Raw genomic sequence first — 19,539 nt, forward strand, 5'->3', positions numbered from 1 at the left:
TTATAAATCTTTTAACAGTTTTATTCAAATGAAGGAAACGTTTTGTATTATGTCTCTAACCCCTAGTGCCACAGTGGGAGGCCTGTTTGGTTTTTGCTGTTCTTTAAGGAGGTCTGGAGTATGGAACAGTTTAGAACATGGAAACTCGTGTGTCCATGGTAATTCAAAACAAACCCAGGAGATGTTTTAGTGCTTAGTCTGCTATTGTAGTCACTCGATGGAAAATAAACAACCCCCTCACTCCGACCTGTGATGGCATTAGACTAATAAGAACAGAAGCTATTTCTGTGTTATCTCTATTGCAATTAGAAGCTTTGAGGCAAGAGGAGAAAATCTAGTGTTTATAAGAAAGGTAACCACAAAGACATGTTATCATGCTCTTACTCTGTGTTCTCCATTATTCCTGCCCTTGAGTTTATGAACGTAGGGTGACAGAGAATGGGTTTATCCATACCTTTATAGGTTCTGAATATACTACACAAACCTAGTAAACCCACACAAGTGTCTCCATTAAATAAACGGCACTTAAAGGTTTTATTTGTTAAATACATTCAGAAAATCAAGCTTCGCTCATGCTTCAGATCTTAAAGGATGCACAGCTCTCAAGAAGCCCTTATTGAAAACAAGGACTAGTCAAAACTAGACCACAATCCAAACAAAGAAGCTGCTGGGGTTCCATAACAATGGCTGCCCCAGAGCCCATAGATTGTGAAACCAACATTTAAGACTGAACTTTGGAGCTGTGGAGAATTGTGTGTCTGTGTTGGAGAAGGAGTTAATGACGGTCTCTTGCCGTGGATCAAAGCTTCTCAGCAGAACCCTTACGTCACTTTAGCAGTTCTGCAGAGAGGCTCTCTCAAGCTGTAAATCAGAGAAAGGAGGGGGAGCTGGGGTGATAGAGTATGGAAAGAGACAGAAAGAAGAGAGAGAGAAAGAGAAGAGTAAGCGAGGGAGACCACGGAAAGAAAGGAGAGAAGCACAGAGAGAGAGAGAGAGAGAGCTGGGTAGAGATGAATGTCTGAGAGAGTGTGTTGGAGGGTGTTTGTCTGAACAGACGGATTGATCTGTGAATGTTAGTAACTGCCCCTCCAGGAAGAATGGTCTTTTTTGTTGGACACAGTGGGACCTGGAGGTTTTCTCTGTTTTTTGAAAAGCAAATCAATCTACTCACTCTTCTCCTCCTCGTCCTTCAGCTCTGCTGCACACCGACTGCCTGGCCACATGGTAAGAGCAGATTTTCTGTCTGTTTTCTAAAACAAAATGTGGCAAAGGTGTTCTTTGCAGCACTGAGGGAATCTTTAAAGAGCAAGTTTAATGGATGAACGAGTAAGTGAAACTTTTACACAGCCTTCACACACATTGAGAATGATTTTTCATTTTCAGAAGCCTTGGTTTTACAAAAATCTGCAGAGATGATGTCACACACCTCCAAATTTTCTCTAAAATTTAATTTCTTTCTACTCACTGTTCAACAATCTCCATTTCAAAGTCCAGTTTGGATGTTCTAGGACAAATGCAGTAGCGGCTTCTTCAGAGCTCCTCATCCTTTCAGACCCATAGCATTGAGAAATCTTTTCACAGGGTAAGGACAGGCACAAACACCTTAGGATTTTCAGATCTGAAGAGAGTAGAGTATGGGTTTCTCCTATTTCTCAAAAGATGAAAGGGATCATGTTGGTGGTCTTGAGGTTAGACTTTGATTCTTAGGGATTATTTCAAAATGGTTATATTTCGTTTGTCACCCACCCCCCACAGTTGACAATGGTTGGTTATTCACAACAATGCTAGAGCTTTGAAACTAAGTATTACGTATATTTGGTAGAAAAGCATTATCAGCACATCATCTTGGGGGTTTTCTATGGACGTTCTTCTCCAGGTCATTTCTGTGTCAGCATTTGTCATCTGTAAAAGTTAATAGAGTCCAGCCCTTCATAGAAATCGCTGTTACTCACTCATGGAGAAAGCCAGCACGTGATGATTCATAAGGCCTGGAATATGCAGCAGCCTGGAGAGCAGAATCAGGGTTAAAAGCCATGTTCCTGGATGCAGCCAAATGCGGGTGGACAGACCTGAATTATCCAGATATTTCCAACTCCATGACCCTCTTTCTCCAGATGAGAAAAACAGACAGAACATAAGAAAAGCCAAAAAAGAACAACTGGAAATGTGCTTTGGCAAAAACTCAAGGACATAAAGCAAAAGCCAAAGGCCTCACACCCAATGAATTTAATGATTCTTTAGAAAGTGCATCGGTCAATAAGAAATAGGCCTATTGCTATTACACTGCAGGAAATAATAAAAGGTTCTGTCGGCTTAAATGGTTCCTGCATAGAAAGCATGTTGAATATTGTCTGTTAAGGTTCTCCTTTGAGAAAAACATACCTTATTCCTTAAATGTAGTTTAGATGAAACTCACTTTCACCATCATTCTGAAAGCACAGATCTGAGAATGTGCCTCTATCTCCACCACTCTGCAATATGAAAACCATGGCTCACAATTTGACAGGATTTATTCCTTTGGTTTCTGAAAAAAAAACTTGTCTGTCTGAATCTGCCGTGATAAGTCTACTGGAATATAAACACAGCACAGACACGGCACAGATAAACACTGCACAGACATGTTAACTAGGAACAAAACATCTGAGTTCCATTTAGAGACATTTCCTATTACATCATTTTAAATTCTTTATGAAATAAAGAAAAACACCAAAGGTTTATTGCACATTGCAAAGTTACATGCACATTATATACTCATTCATTCATTATCTGTAACCGCTTATCCACTAAGGGTCACGGTGGGTCCAGAGCCTACCTGGAATCATTGGGCGCAAGGCAGGAATACACCCTGGAGGGGGCGCCAGTTCTTCACAGGGCAACACAAACAGTCACGCATTTGGAGCACCTGGAGGAAACCCACGCAGACACATGGAGAACACACCAAACTCCTCACAGACAGTCACCCTGAGGAAACCCACACAGACACAGGGAGAACACACCACACTTCTCACAGACAGTCACGCGGAGGAAACCCACACAGACACAGGGAGAACACACCACACTCCTCACAGACAGTCACCCGGAGGAAACCCACGCAGACACAGGGAGAACACACCACACTCCTCACAGACACTCACCCGGAAGAAACCCACGCAGACACAGGGAGAACACACCACACTCCTCACAGACAGTCACCTGGAGCGGGAATTGAACCCACAACCTCCAGGTCCCTGGAGCTGTGTGACTGCAAAACTACCTGCTGCGCCACCGTGCCGCCCTACATTATATACTTTTAAGTCATTTTTTATAATTTCTGTAAAGAATCCTAGAGTATACTCACAATTCAAAGTGCAATTACCCTGTTCAAATGATGTATAAAAAAAACAAAAACTGAATGTGAATGAATAAAAGTGAGTTATGACAAAAAATTATAAACACTTTTTATATTTAAATTGCATTTCACAGCATTAAATAAATTAACAGCTCGGTAATAAATTCTCTGGTAAATGTTAATCCACCCATAAGCTCAGTTCCATCTCAATACAGTAGAATTATTCTGTGATTGTCCTTTTCCAGTTATGCTCCACAGCTGATAGGTGATAAATAATTGAGGACATTAAAGAGAAAAGAGAAGAGCTGAATTTCACTTTTGTTTTCTTTTCAAGCTGCAGGAGTCTCACACCACAACAGCTCAATTGTGTGAGCAAACAGCTGCATCTGTCAGCTCAGTTTTATAAATATTTAGTGCTTTTGTTTTCAGTTAAGATTCTGAATACTAGGCTGGGTTTCCAGATTATCAGTGTGCCAGGGACAGAATGAGTCATAACAGTAACTGGGGCATAATCCAAAGTAAGTCTTTTATGTCTGTGTTATAAAACTCTGAGGAATAAACAATGAATTCCTCCTGGATCAAAATCTATACACATTATTCTACATTATGATTTACTGCCATTGAAATAAATAGTGATTGTTAATAATTTTTGATTGATTATCTTTATTATTTCTTATTTCTAAGCCCTCACTCATAATTAATCACAAACGTATATACTGATTTTCACAGCACAGATGCAGTATATAATTGCCCACACTTGTGTGTTTCAGTGTCTAAGGTACAACAGGATAAATGTCCAGGCCCTCACTGGAATGCCATGTGTCGCTCGTGTTGTGAGTACGAGCGGATTGTCTGCAAGTGTCCATCTCAGAGGACAAAAGTGGGCTATGCTGTGCCCTGCTGTCGCAATGATATCCACCAGTGTGACCCCTGCATCATCCACCAGGGTAAGACTGTCCTCCAGGAAAAAAACGAATTACAGCTACTTCCACTGTGATATTTTTTATTAAAACTCCTTTAAAGTGAACAACATAATTCCAGTTATTAACTGGATGAAAAACTATGAATATTCATAGTTTATTGTTATTTACACATTTTCCTTCTCACCTCATATGTAGTCAGCCAACACAGAGGTGTCTGTTTGGTTGTTGTCCTTGTTTTCCACTGGAGCTGCTAATCGCTAACAAGTAATGGAAGCTAGCCAGTTAGCATTTTCATTCTAGACTCAAATGTTTCAAAAAAAGCTAAAGTTAAGTTGTTGAGACTTGATGATGTAGTTTCTAGCAGTATACTGCTTTAAGACATTTCCTCATATGAAAACCACTCCTATTTCAAGATGGCTGCTGCTACTGTTTTTAGCTATGCTAATTTACTATGCCAGTATTTATAGGAGAAAAAAAAGACATATTTTGCCTGAAACCTGAGGTCTGAGACTATTTTTAAAAGTATGGATGCTGGATGAAGTTTAAACTTCTAATACCTGTTAGTAACATTGGCCTTTTCCCCAAACAAACTTTACAACTTGTAATACATTTATTGTAAAGGGGGAAAATAACATTAGATTTTTCCTGTAGTATTATTTTTTACCAAACCACACCCTGTGCCTTTGTTTTGCGTGTAGGCTGTAATGTGTTTGACAACTGTAAAAGGTGTAATAATGGCACATGGGAAGCACAGGACGATTTCTATGTCAGTGGCTCTTACTGTACTGAATGTCGTCAAGGCTGGACTGGAGGAGACTGCCTCAGTGAGTACACACATTTTTTCATGCAGCTTACATTACTACACAGTTTAAAAAGCTTCAAGAAATGTTGGCAATGTTGGAAATATTGTGTTTAATATTTCAGCGTAATGGGCGGCACGGTGGCGCAGCAGGTAGGTGTCGCAGTCACACAGCTCCAGGGGCCTGGAGGTTATGGGTTCGACTCCCGTTCCGGGTGACTCTCTGTGAGGAGTGTGGTGTGTTCTCCCTGTGTCTGTGTGGGTTTCCTCCGGGTGACTGTCTGTGAGGAGTGTGGTGTGTTCTCCCTGTGTCTGCGTGGGTTTCCTCCGGGTGACTGTCTGTGAGGAGTGTGGTGTGTTCTCCCTGTGTCTGCGTGGGTTTCCTCCGGGTGACTGTCTGTGAGGAGTGTGGTGTGTTCTCCCTGTGTCTGCGTGGGTTTCGTCCGGGTGCTCTGGTTTCCTCTCACAGTCCAAAAACACACGTTGGTAGGTGGATTGGCGACTCAAAAGTGTCCGTAGGTGTGAGTGTGTGAGTGAATGTGTGTGTGTGTCTGTGTTGCCCTGTGAGGGACTGGCGCCCCCTCTGGGGTGTGTTTCTGCCTTGTGCCCAGTGATTCCGGGTGGGCTCTGGACCCACCGCGACCCTGAACTGGATAAGTGGTTACAGATAATGAATGAATGAATGAATTTCAACATAATTTGATCATACAAGCTGCCTTTTACACAGTGTCCTTAATCTCCATGATTCTTTGTATGTAGGTCTTTCTGGGGATCAAAGGGCTTTAAAAAATATTGACACTGTATAGACTTTTTCAAGTTCACAAAACTCAGAATAATAAATAAAAGTTGTTTTGTTTTCTTTTAAAATTTCTAAGAGATCTTTTAAAAACTATAAACACAAACTCACTTGTATATATATCTGTGTGTGTGTGTGTGTGTGTGTTGGGTTGTCCATTCATGTCTTGTCTAGCATGTGGAGAAGTTATAAATAGGCCTCAAGGTCATGTGATCCTAGAGAGCTACCCAATCAACAGCAAATGTGACTGGACACTGCGTGTCACCAGAGGGCTGAAGATGGAACTAAGGCAATACATTCAATACAGTAAAAAAATTGTCAGACATACAGTCTTATTATGATAGCTGTGATACATTTGAAAATATTCAGAAATAATTATTGTCCTTCCAGGTTCACAATGCTAAGTCTGGAGTTTGACCACAACTGTCGTTATGATTATGTGGAGGTGAGGGATGGAGATGGCCTCAACTCACGTGTGATTGGTCGATACTGTGGGGACCGTGTCCCTGCACCGATCAAGAGCTTAGGAGACGCTTTGCATATCCGCTTTGTGTCCGATGGCTATAACAATTTTGATGGATTTTCTGCCGCGTTTCAGGAAATCTCAGGTGCGGTTTATAACAGCAGGTGTCCTTGTGACAGGTTTACATCACTGAGAGTCTTCTGCACTACAATGTGGTCTTCAGTGGCTCAGATCTGTGCTTGTTCCTACAGCATGCAGCTCTATTCCCTGTCTGAACGGTGGCATCTGTTCACTGGATCAAATTAAGACTTTCCGCTGTGCATGCCGAGCAGGCTTCACTGGGCCACGCTGCGAAAACAGTGAGTCTGAAAACTGCTGGAAAAATACTGAAAACCTTCATGAATGGTAATGCCAAAAGAAACAAGGCAGTCTTTTAACTCTGCTATTAAAAAGTTTGGAATCAGCTTGAAACTATTGTTTCTATTTCATACAAAACTGTATGATTAAAAGGACATGATGTACATTGTATTGTCAACTTTTTGATTTGTAATTTACACGATTTCTCTGGCTTTGTAGACCCTTCTGGCTGTGTACCACCACATAGACCCGCTCACGGGGATGTTTTCCTGCTGTATGTTGAAGATGAAGACATTGCTACTTCAGTTCAGTATCTGTGCTACAGGCCTTACAAACTCAAGGGAATGTCTCGGAGAACTTGCCTGTCCAATGGAAGCTGGAGTGGGACGGCTCCCACCTGTATCAAGGGTAGGCAGAATCAAATTTTTTGTTGTGGTTGTGTTGGTATTGCATGTTAGGTCATCATTTTTTAAACACCTTCCGCACAAGGCCAAGTGGCGGCCATTTTAAGTCAAGTTGAATTAGCCTTTATAGAATACAGTGATCCCTGGAACGCATCCCCCGCGAAAAACGAATTTCCGCGAAGTAGAGGAAGGATATTTTTTAATGTGTTTAACAAGTATTTGGACTTTTAAAACCCTCCCTGTGCTGTTAACAACCCACCCTTTGCATTAAACAGTCATTCTATAATGTTTTTCAGCTGGAACTACATCTATCGTTACACTTATATAGCGCCTTTCTAGATACCCAAGCAGCTTTACAATCCACACTGCTCAGAACAATCAGAACACTTAATCCACACACTGGTGCGCACAGCGTACTCTCGACCAGGAACGACCGTCCACCTGGAGGACTGCATCGGGCACTAGGATTTCACCCAGGACAGAGTGCCAATCCACATTCACTCACACATACAGACATTCACCAGGACAGTTATTAGACAGAAGCCAATTCATCTACCCTCCATGTTTTTGGAGGAAACCGGAGCCCCCGGAGGAAACCCACGCAGACACAGGGAGAACGTGGAAACTTCACCCAGATGGGACTTGAACCCAAGATCCCAGCGCTGGGAGGGGAACGTGCTCACCACTAAGCCAACGTGCCGCCCACTACTACATGTGATATCCTACCAGTTTCTTTAATAGAGTAATTCCTAAGCTGTGATTTAGCGTCAGTAAATTTCACTCGGATGTGGACGTGAACAATACATGTACTGTACGTAAGAAATACTTGTAAATGATATATTTTGTCACCTACAGGCCCAGTTTAATACATGTAAATAATAAAAAAGCCCCAATGAAAAAACCTGTGAAGTAGCGAATCCGCGAAAGATGAACCGCGAAGTAGCGAGGGATTACCGTATAAATGAAATATCAGTGCACCCAGAAAAGGTTCAGTAAAAATGATAACATATAAGCATTTCATTCTTAAATATACTTCAATGAATAAGAAACATGCTAAGAGTATTGATAAAATTCATAAGGTGACAAATGTATAAATAAGAATAGTTGAACTGCACATAAATCAGAATCAATTAAAGCCAAGATTACAGACCCCCCCCCCCCCCCCCCCCCCCAAAAAAAAAAAAAAAAAAAAAACTATGATAAATACATGATTTGTTTTAAGGTCAAAGTTCAGTTTGGTAATGGCTTTGGAATTACTTTCATTACATTACTTTACATTTAAGTGACTTTCACAGTACTTTCTGAATAAGCTCTCACACTCTTAAAAAAACATAGTGCATCCAACAACAAAGTTATTTGTATGTTTTTGAAGTCATGAAGCAAACAGAAAGCTCAGATCCTCAATCCCCTGTATCAGCACATTTAAACAAGGGGAAAAATGGAAATTATATCAGTGGATTTGCATCCTGCCAGTTGGATGCCAGTGGGGGGCCTGCAGAAAGAGGCAACACTTTTATTCTGTTTGACTTCATGTGATCCTTTATTTCATAGCATATTTGTGGAGTATACAAATTATTTCAATTGTACCACCACCAAGTGGATGACTACATAAGTTTAAATTTACAATTTAAAAAGTTATGTAACCTACACTGTCAGAAAATTGAGAACTATACAGGTGCAATCCATGTTCACCCATCCATCCATCCATCCATTATCTGTAACCGCTTATCCACTTCAGGGTCACGGTGGGTCAAGAGCCTACCTGGAATCATTGGGCACAAAGCAGGAATACACCCTGGAGGGGGTGCCAGTCCTTCACAGGGCAACACACACACTCACGCATTCGGAGCACCTGGAGGAAACCCACGCAGACACAGGGAGAACACACCACACTCCTCACAGACAGTCACCCGGAGGAAACCCACGCAGACACAGGGAGAACACACCACACTCCTCACAGACAGTCACCCAGAGGAAACCCACGCAGAAACAGGGAGAACACACCACACTCCTCACAGACAGTCACCTGGAGGAAACCCACGCGGACACCGAGAGAACACACCAAACTCATCACAGACAGTCACCCGGAGGAAACCCACACAGACACAGGGAGAACACACCACACTCCTCACAGGCAGTCACCTGGAGGAAACCCACGCAGATACAGGGAGAACACACCACACTCCTCACAGACAGTCACCCGGAGGAAACCCACGCAGACACAGGGAGAACACACCACACTCCTCACAGACAGTCACCCAGAGGAAACCCACGCAGCCACAGGGAGAACACACCACACTCCTCACAGACAGTCACCCGGAGGAAACCCACGCAGACACAGGGAGAACACACCACACTCCTCACAGGCAGTCACCCAGAGGAAACCCACACAGACACAGGGAGAACACACCACACTCCTCAAAGTCACCTGGAGGAAACCCACGCAGATACAGGGAGAACACACCACACTCCTCACATACAGTCACCTGGAGGAAACCCACTCGGACACAGGGAGAACGCACCACACTCCTCACAGACAGTCACCCGGAGGAAACCCATGCAGACACGGGGACAACACACCAAACTCCTCACAGACAGTCACCTGGAGTGGGAATCGAACTCAGAACCTCCAGGTCCCTGGAGCTGTGTGACTGTGACACTCCCTGCTGCGCCACCGTGCCAAAAAAGAAAAAAAACAAAAAACAAAAAAAAAAACCATGACTAAATATCATCATATCATTTTGCAACGTGTTTTGTAAAGCTTCAACCATCAAGCGTGCACTTCCTAATTCGTAATGTATTAGTGTAGAGCATGGAAAGGTCTTTTGTCTTGGACGTAAAATCTAGCAAGAAATGTAACTGTGATTAATATGTAATCTGATTTCTACAGACCCTCTGTGTCTCACACTGATTACCTCTGTGTATTTATTCTACCTTTTGATTTTCTTTGGAAATCCAGAGACAAGACCAGCCAAAAAAGTCTGCCCTTCACCCCCACAGCTCCATCACGGCTACTCCACACAAGCCCTGGCCTCAGATGGTTCAGTAATAAGTGTGGAATTCTTTTGTTATAATCCTTATGTCTTGAGTGGAACCTCAAAGAGAACGTGTGAGAAGAGTGGGACCTGGAATGGAACACAGCCTCAATGTGTCAGAGGTACAATACTGGGGATAATAGCATATGGTCACTGATGGCACTGAAGGCACTACATAAGGGAAGGAAAAATATCTTAAAATGAAGGTCATTTCTATTGAAACATCTATTGCGAAATCTCACAGTGTAAAGAGCAGGCGGTGGGTTAAAGTGAAGAAAAAGTGGAGATGCTTTGAACAGCGATAATATCTCTTTTAAAATGTTCTGTGTCATGTGTTACTAGACTTTTCATGGTTCAGTATGAATGCTCATGGTTCACTATGAACGCTCTGCTTCTCTGTTGCAGCTTGTCGCGAACCAAAGGTTTCAAAACTAGTGCGTCAGAAGGTGATGAAACCCCAGCCCCCTTCCAGGTATAATGTTTATACACACACAGACATGTACACTCAGATTTATGTGTTTACTTTATGTGCAATAATAACTGCAGTGTTGGGAGCAATATTACAGCCTCCCTACTGAGAGGTATTTGGTATCCAAGGCTTCAGATACTTTGGGAACACAAGAAGTTATTAAATGATAACATACTGTAATAATTTACTATACATTTCATTATGTGTTTACTGTATATACCTTGAGAAGTTATTTTAAACTTTCTAAAACTTTATTTACTTTCCACAGTCAGTGAGTATAAATATGTCTTCTCAGTGTTATATATCTACTGTATATGCTAATGATAGTGGTAGCGTGGTGGCACAGCAGGTCTCCATGTAGTAACATGTTTTTCAGGTAGAGTTTAGTGGCATTAACCACCTCAAACATCTTGCTCCCATCACTGATGTAAGCTGAAATTCACAGCAAACCTCTCTGAATTACTTTGTTTACAACTCTTGGCTTTAAAAAAGGGTGGAATTCCTCTTTAATTTGAAGCATGTACCTCATTATCTGCAATCACTGGAATTTCAGAAAGAGTCCTCTACACAGACTGTACTCCTCCTCCCTGTGGGTGACTGCTGAAGAAGATAACACTGAGATGGCATCATTACCCGCTGATTTTCACCCTCTTTATACCAGCATCGAGTATGAATGTGCCCCCCTGTATCAGTCATCTGGAAGCACACGTCGTACTTGCCTGAAGACGGGCAAGTGGAGTGGACGCCATGTTTCCTGTTCTCCAGGTGGGGGCAGCACACACTTATTTAGGGCCCAAAGGAAAGCCTGGCTTTGGTTCTGCGTTGTGACGTACCCTCTAGGCCTCAGAGCCTTTGTGGAGCTGTAACAATTTCTGTGAAATGATAAGAGAAAAGGGTGAGCTGAGAAATGTAATTTAACTTATTTCCCTAGTACCTTAGTGAATACAGCCAGGTGAACTCAAACTGGTAAGGCCTTCAGGAGCTGAACTGAAGGCTTTACATGGTAAACTAACTATAGCCATAATTAGAATTGATAGAAAAGTCAAAACTAGTTGAGAAGAACAGTTCTTCACACTAATAGGGTGAGTGTGTGATGCCTTTGAGGGACTGGTGCCCTGTGTAGTGTGTGTTCCTCCCTAGCAGTCAATGACTTCAAGTCGGCTCTGGAACCACAATAATAAACAATGATTGAATGAATAAAACATCACTGGTGACGAATCGCTTACGTCACCTCAGGTTTGTCCCATGTGTGTGTGTTTGAGGCTGCTTGTGTTGTACAAAGTCCAGCTTCTGATAAGAACACATAACAGTCTGAACAAATACTATATATGCGTTGCTATTTTTCACCAGAGACACAAACAATATCTGCTACTTTTTTCCAAGCTGTGGACCTCAGATTTTTTTAGAATGTCGATTCTCCATGCAGTAATTCATTTGCATAAATTTCAACACCCTTGTTGCTAAATCACAGCTGCAAATCATATACTTCCAGAGGAGATGACTGGTCACTTGAAATTCATTCATTCATTCATTATCTGTAACCCTTATCCAGTTCAGGGTCACGGTGGGTCCAGAGCCTACCTGGAATCATTGGGTGCAAGGCGGGATCACACCCTGGGCAACACAGACACACACACACATTCAAACGTAAGAACACTTTTGAGTCCACCTACAAACGTGTGTTTTTGGAGGAAACCCACGCAGACACAGGGAGAACACACCAAACTCCTCACAGACAGTCACCCGGAGCAGGAATTGAACCCACAACCTCCAGGCCCCTGGAGCTGTGTGACTGCGACACTACCTGCTGCGCCACTGCACCGCCCGTCACTTGAAATACACATGTCAATATCTGATACAAGCTTCAATTTAATTTTACAAGATTAATCTCTCTGTGTTTACTAGAGAATTGACAAAAATTTGAGTTATCTAAGAAGCCTATCTGTGGTTCATGGAAACTCACAGCAGTTACAAATGTAGATTTCCATAAGAATGGCTATAAAAAAAATTTGAATCCCTTTTGATTCACACGTATCTAGTATAGGGTCCCAGCAGCTCCTAACATTTGTAACATGATTAACATTATAATTCGACCAAAAACACCAATGCCCATTAATTAATGATGGAAATTTAAACTCTTCTCTTTTTCAGTCTGTGGTAAGCTTTCATCCAAACCAGAGACGCTGTCTGAAACTCACTGGCCATGGCACGCAGCTATATACCACTACCTCACAGACCACGAGAGCCCCTTCACAGGGAGGACCAAGAGACGAGGGGACACCTTTTTCTTATTTGATTATGAAGACACGCAAGAGAAAGTTGTGGAGGAGCAGAGTTGGCAGCTGGGGTGCAGTGGAGCTTTGGTTAGCCAGAATGCAATTCTGCTGCCTGCACACTGTGTAACAGAGCCTGGACAGTCTCTACCGTTAAGCACAGCTGAGCTAAGAGTGGCTCTGGGAAAACATTACCTCAGTGACCTGAGAGACAGCAAGAGGCTTCAGCACTCGGAGGTAAGGGCTCTCACACTACTCTCTAATCCCCTCTTGGCTACACACAGCAGTGGTTTATATATAAACAAGGACTGTCAGTACTGTTCATAACAACAATATCTGTGTTTATGTTAAGATTTGATTATGTAATTATCGTTGTCCAAGAAAAAAACATTGTACATGTGATACAGGGCAATTGCATTTTATTTATTATATTTTTGTAATGCTACTCCAGTGAGATGTTGTCCCAGATTTTAAATCTATATGTATCAGTATCAGGGCGGCACGTTGGTGCAGCAGGTAGTGTCGCAGTCACACAGCTCCAGGGGCCTGGAGGTTGTGGGTTCGATTCCCGCTCCGGGTAACTGTCTGTGAGGAGTTGGTGTGTTCTCCCTGTGTCCGCGTGGGTTTCCTCCGGGTGCTCCGGTTTCCTCCCACTGTCCAAAAAACACACGTTGGTAGGTGGATTGACGACTCAAAAGTGTCCGTAGGTGTGAGTGAATGTGTGTGTGTCTGTGTAGTCTTGTGAAGGACTGGCGCCCCCTCCAGGGTGTATTCCTGCCTTGCGCCCAATGATTCCAGGTAGGCTCTGGACCCACTGCGACCCTGAATTGGATAAGCGCTTACAGATAATGAATGTATCAGTATCCCTACTGGCATCAGCAGATATTTACATGAAAAATATCTTATATCTGCCCAAGAAAGTGGCAGATATAGCATAGTGGGTAGCACAGATGTTCTCCATGAGGCATTGGGCAAGACTCCTAATCCTGCATTTACATATTATTTGTAACTTGGAAAAAAATGTAAAAGAAAAAAAACACTTTTAGTCACTATGAAAAAGCTAAATCTGCCATAAATGTAATTGCAATTCATAAATTGACTCTTATTCTGTCACCTCTTGACTGGTCATTTTGGTTCAATTGCTGAAATTTCCAGTTCCCTATCCTGGCTTAAGCTGCAGCCCTGCTTTAAGCTGTGATTAGCTGATTCCCAAGCAATCTACTGGAGTATTACCTTCTGAGCCTGGTCACTATCCATTCAGTCCTGCTTTCTTTTCTATTCCTTGCAGGTGTCAGAGATTCTTGTTCATCCCAACTATGACCCTGATGTGTTCAACTCAGACCTGGCGATACTGAAGCTGGTGGACAAAGCAAAGATCAGTGAGGTCATTTCCCCTGTGTGTTTGCCTCATATTCAGGGAGGGGAGGTGACTGCCCAACAGGCTTATATCACTGGCTGGTCAGTAGCTGCTCAACAAGAACCACCTCCCGACACAGATTCTGAAGTGGCACGGACCGGTCTGGTTGAACTAGCCGACGTGGCTCATTGTGAAAAACAGTATGCCCAAGAAGGCATTCCCATTACCATTAGCGATAACATGTTGTGTGGGAGGCAGCATCCCCTCAGCTCCACCACCGTCTGTCCAGCCAGAACAGGGGGCATTGTACTTTTACCCACAGGTATTGGGACAACTTATGGGTCTTTGCCCCTTGACCAAAGGACCATAGAGGAGAGTGCGTCAGACACAAACTGGGAACTGCTGGGCCTGGTGAGCTTTGGCTTCCATCTTCAGAACTGTAATCCAGGTTTATATACGGTCTACACACGAGTGGCCAATTTTAAGGACTGGATTGAGAAGAACATCAAGTAAAATTCCTTATCCATTGTACGGATTTCCACTATTTGAATGAAGGACAAAGGTTGGGAAACTCTTTGAATATAAATGTTAACGTTAATATGCCGTGTTATGGTTTAAGAAGTTTTAAAGATCACCAAGTTGAAATTTTGGTACTTTGGTAAAACTGGGTGGAGTTTCCATGATTTCCCTTTGTCTGTGTGGGTATCCTCTGGGGTCAAAGACTTTTTGCCACAGTCTAAAAACATGGAGGTTAGGTGAACTGTCCTTGTGTGAGTGAATGAGTGTGAATATGAATTATTTTCTGTATGTGTGCAGGCCCAGTTATAGATTTGGACTCTATCCTGGGTGAACCCCCTAGCTTACACCAGTGTGTTGAATGGACTGGAGTTGTGTGCATTGTTGATTGTAAAGCATCATTGGGTGTCTAGAACTGTGCAATTTAAGTGTAATTATGAATAAATTACCAAACAATGTGGTTAAAAAGTAGTAATAAAAACACATTCTGGCCCAAATATGGTGTCTGCTCTTGAGGCCTGGAAAACAGCCTCTCTTACTGCTTCCAGCAGTCTTTATAAGCAGACAACTGGATGTTTAGATTGGATTTTCTGGTTTGTGCCTCCTTCAAAAGGCAGTCATTAAGGAAACACGTCTTAAAGTTTCATTCCTGGAGCTCAACAGTTTAAAGCTGGGTAAGTGCATTTATGGAAACATTGGTTTTTGTGACTAAATAAAAACAATGAATTCAAAACAAGCTTGGTTTCCACACTTTCATGCAATGGGGAGTGATTAGTACAGCTTCAGCAGGGTTTCTCTCCTCCTATTAAAAAAAAAAACTGAGGAAAATGTGTTTTTCTGATATTTGAACTCATTAATAGACAAAAGAGGCGTCATGGTGGCAAAGCAGGTAGTGTCACTGTCATAGAGCTCCAGGGTCCTGGGGCTGTGGATTCAAACCTGGCTTCAGGTAACGGTATATGAGGAGTTTGGTGTAGGTTTCCTCCAGGTAAACCAGGTATCCTCCAACAATCCAAAAACAAGTGGTGGTAGGTGGATTGATGCCCTGTGATGGACTGGCACCCCATCCACTGCATATTCCTGCCTTGTGTCCAGAGATTCCGGATAGGCTCTGAACCAATCAAGACCCTGAACAGGATAAAGTTGTTACAGAAAACAACTAACAATGAATAATTGACCAACTTCCAAATGTATTAGAAATCTGATTGCATTGGTGCCTGTCTTTACAAGTCCATTATTTGTGCATCACTAATAATGAAAAGCATGACAGGATCTGGCATTTAGAAATAATGAAGTGACATAGAGGACACACCTTAGGGAAAAGTAGGTTGCATGATTGAACTGGTGTGTGTTTGTATTAGAGTCATAACAGGAACTTTCGGTCAAACGTGCAGTCACTCATTGAGAAACTCTTAAAGGATTTATAGGATTAAGCTGGTCCTTGGATACTCACTATCAGCCTTCTATTCACATGCCACCACTCCCACTACTAACAGAGCCCCCACTGATTCATGCTTTGAAATCTACAGATGAGTAGAATACAGTTTTAAAAGAAATATGTCATTGCCAATAATCATTCAATGATAGCATTAAACGTCTTTGCAGTTATTACTTTTATTCTTACAAACCAAACTGTGCACTGGTGGGTCTTTTATATTATTATTATTTTATGTTATAACTATATGTGCATCTCCATTTCTGAGTGGAGATAAAATAGATGAAAGTCAGTGTCTGGGATTTAAACGTGGTGTTGTGTTGCTGGATGATGTCATGTTTCTGCTAATAGCAAGTACACAAGCTTAAGCTGGGTCAGGTAAGATCATGACCTTGTGTCCTTGTGTGTCTTTGTGTGCTTCAAGCAAGAAAAGGGAGCTTGTTTGTCTTTACTGTCAGAAAGAAATGATGATTTCTGACCGACAGCTGTTTTGCTAAGAGTGAATGAATTATACACTATGTTTAAAAATTTGTAGATACCCCTTAGTGAATTCAGCTGCTTGAGGTGCACTCATTTTGGACACACTTCCATTTAAAAAATGTGGTTGCATGAGGTTAAGGACATGATTTCCAGTGGCTAACTTTGGCTTGAGAGGTAAAAATTGTGGAACTGTGTCCTATAGATTTATGGGGCTTTATTTGTGATCTAGAACTGATCATGCAATATCAGTACCTGGCTTCACTGATATTCCCATGGCTGAATACCATCAGAACAATTCTTCATGGGAATGCAATGTTGTTCCTAAGATTTACCATTAAAAGCCTACATTTTTTCTTGGATGTGCAGGTGTACCCAAACTTTTGCCACAATGTGCATGTGCTAAATATAATTAGCCATTTATCTCAGCTGCAACATGGGCTGTTATGGATTTTTCACTGAATCTGTTCATAGCACAAATTATTAAAATGATGTGTTGTCTACCCTAGTCTGGTGGATGAAGCTTTACAATGTATCAAGGCTTAATTAGTGTCTAGAAATATGCCATAAGAGGCTAATTCTGTGTTGCAGCATGTTGCATCAGCCCCCAGAGTTGTCCCTCATCGTGGAGCCATGAAAGTCTGATTCCACTGCCCAGTACATGTCTACTCAGTTATACGTCTACTGTTATTCTGTTATGGTGTTATTCATACAGAGTTAAAAACTTCAACAAAATGGAAATCTAAGCTAGTTTGTGTCCAGTGTCAGTTTCTATGTTTGTGGATATTTCTGACACATTAGTTTCCCACCAAATCCTAACAACAATCATTAGTTTTATAATCTAAGGGCCTCAAGATGACTACAATATCAAAACTGCTCAAACTGACAGTATGAGTTTAAATGAATTATGCTAGGTTCTCATTCAGTGTTAGCATGCAAAATGCCCATGTGAGTCGTCATGTGCTTGTGTTACGCAATCAACCCTGCTGACTCCTGGGAGTTGTAGTTTGAAGCTCAAGTCTCTATGCTATTTCTGGTAAAAATATTAGACTTTTGCAAAGTCTAATATGTACAATTAGCAAAGACGTTTGCACTGTTAATTAAATTGTAGCACACGTCATTACCCTTAGGTTTGCATTCATGCTACACTGGATAACACTAAATTTCCTTCCAACGAAATATAAAGATTGACTGTAGCAATTCAACACTTGGTTACTGAATAAAAACCATTGCACTGAATGATGTACTGCAAGGACTTGCATATTTCTGCATGCAGTGCTTTGCCTCCAATGTACACTTACATCTATGTATGTGTGCTGGATTAGCAAAGCTTAGGGCAGATTAGTTAATTATAGACACCTGTCTGCTAAGCATGGAGACTTGAGTCAGGTGGATGTGCACGAGGAGTGTCCCATTGTAAAGGGACAACACAGGGAGGGTGGGGGTCAGGCGTGAGCCCATGTGTCTTAGCATCGCCCCAGCACACTCCCAGCATGCTCCCGCCTAAGAGCTTTTAGTGCTCTTGGTGTATGCCTAGTCAGTGGCTTCAACGAGGACAGTCTTAAAGAGTTTGCATCATTCAGAGTTTATCCAGGTGTTGGAAGGACAGCTCAATATTTGTTCACATCAGATTGTTGTCATAGACAGTGCACTGAACCAGGGCAGACGATCTGCAGCGTAACATACAGAACGCTGATTACTGGTTCATATACTACAAAAATGGTGGAATTGGATGGAGTTCTGACCAGCCAGGATTTCCTAGCTATGTTAATGAGTTGATATGACTTTGCTAAAGAAAAGCTTTAACACTATGTGGAGCAATATGCATTATCTTCCTGAATGAGGACTTCATCACAATCAAACCTATTTTCTATCAATGAAATAAGTATCATGTCCAAAGTAAAAAGATTGCAGAAGAAATAATGCCAACTGAAGGGCTCTGAAGAGCTTGCCATGCACTGATGGATATTACAGAGGTTATCCAAGAAACAACAAAATAATAAATGGACAGACAAGGTCTGAGTTCATTTGGTGCATTGGTCTGTTTGTACTAACTCATATCCCAGGTAATAGGTGATGTCGCCTTAAAATAATCTTGCTGTTGCACTTTGGTCTGCTGCTGTTATGTGGTAAGATTATATTGTTTAAAATACACTTAAAGGGACAAAACACAATGAACATATGTGGTCCTGTGTTGGTTATAATATTACATTGTAAAACAGATGTCCATCAAATGTTTTTTGAGATACTATAAAACCAATGCAATATTAAGGAATGTTTAATTACATCCTGAATATCTTAATTTTGTTAGCTGGGATGTTATTTGCCATTATTTTCCATTTTCCCCTGACCTACAGATTCATTTCCATGAAAGGATGGACCGAAACACCTGTCCCAGAATATACATCATTTTGGATCTCTCAGATATAAGAAAGTCTACGTTCTGGTTTTCTGAAGGTTTAGTAAGAGTCCCATGTTTCTACATCTTGGCTTCGCAAAGTAATGTTTCCTTCCCAGACTTAAGCAAATGAGTTGCCCATTGTCTTTCAAAATGTCCTAACCTCTTGTAAATTGCGTCACACCTTATACATGTTCTGTAAGGTAGGAGACCAGACCAGGCAAACATAGAGAAGGACAGTTAAGAGATTGAAAGATATAGGGACGGAGAGAGCCAGGGAGAGCAGTCTGAAGGATTTTACTTGCTGCTTACTCTTAATCTGGGTACTTGACTCCTCCTTTCCCCTCCCAGCCCCCCACCCCCACTTGAGGGAACTCTGAGCAGATGCTACATGGCCATTTTACATGCACCTATGTTTGGATCAGACTCTCTGATTGGCATTTGATGCTGAATTGGGCCTTCTATCCATGAAAGTGATTCTTTGCCTATTGATCTGTGAGGGATCTGAC

General features: G+C 41.9%; 1 protein-coding gene across 1 annotated transcript; it reads left to right on the top strand.

The window, feature by feature from the left end:
- The first annotated feature begins 1,034 nt into the window (after window positions 1-1,034).
- LOC136679262 (inactive serine protease PAMR1-like) lies at window positions 1,035-15,389 on the top strand. The gene is made up of 11 exons (XM_066657697.1): window positions 1,035-1,224; window positions 4,099-4,275; window positions 4,950-5,075; window positions 6,021-6,135; window positions 6,237-6,475; window positions 6,886-7,074; window positions 10,030-10,227; window positions 10,511-10,577; window positions 11,128-11,339; window positions 12,726-13,084; window positions 14,136-15,389. Exons 1-11 carry the CDS (start codon window positions 1,071-1,073, stop codon window positions 14,715-14,717), a joined length of 2,418 nt encoding a protein of 805 aa, XP_066513794.1. The 5' UTR covers window positions 1,035-1,070; the 3' UTR covers window positions 14,718-15,389.
- Window positions 15,390-19,539: the final 4,150 nt, after the last annotated feature.

Source organism: Hoplias malabaricus, chromosome Y (genome assembly GCF_029633855.1).
Source record: "Hoplias malabaricus isolate fHopMal1 chromosome Y, fHopMal1.hap1, whole genome shotgun sequence".
NCBI lineage: Eukaryota > Metazoa > Chordata > Actinopteri > Characiformes > Erythrinidae > Hoplias > Hoplias malabaricus.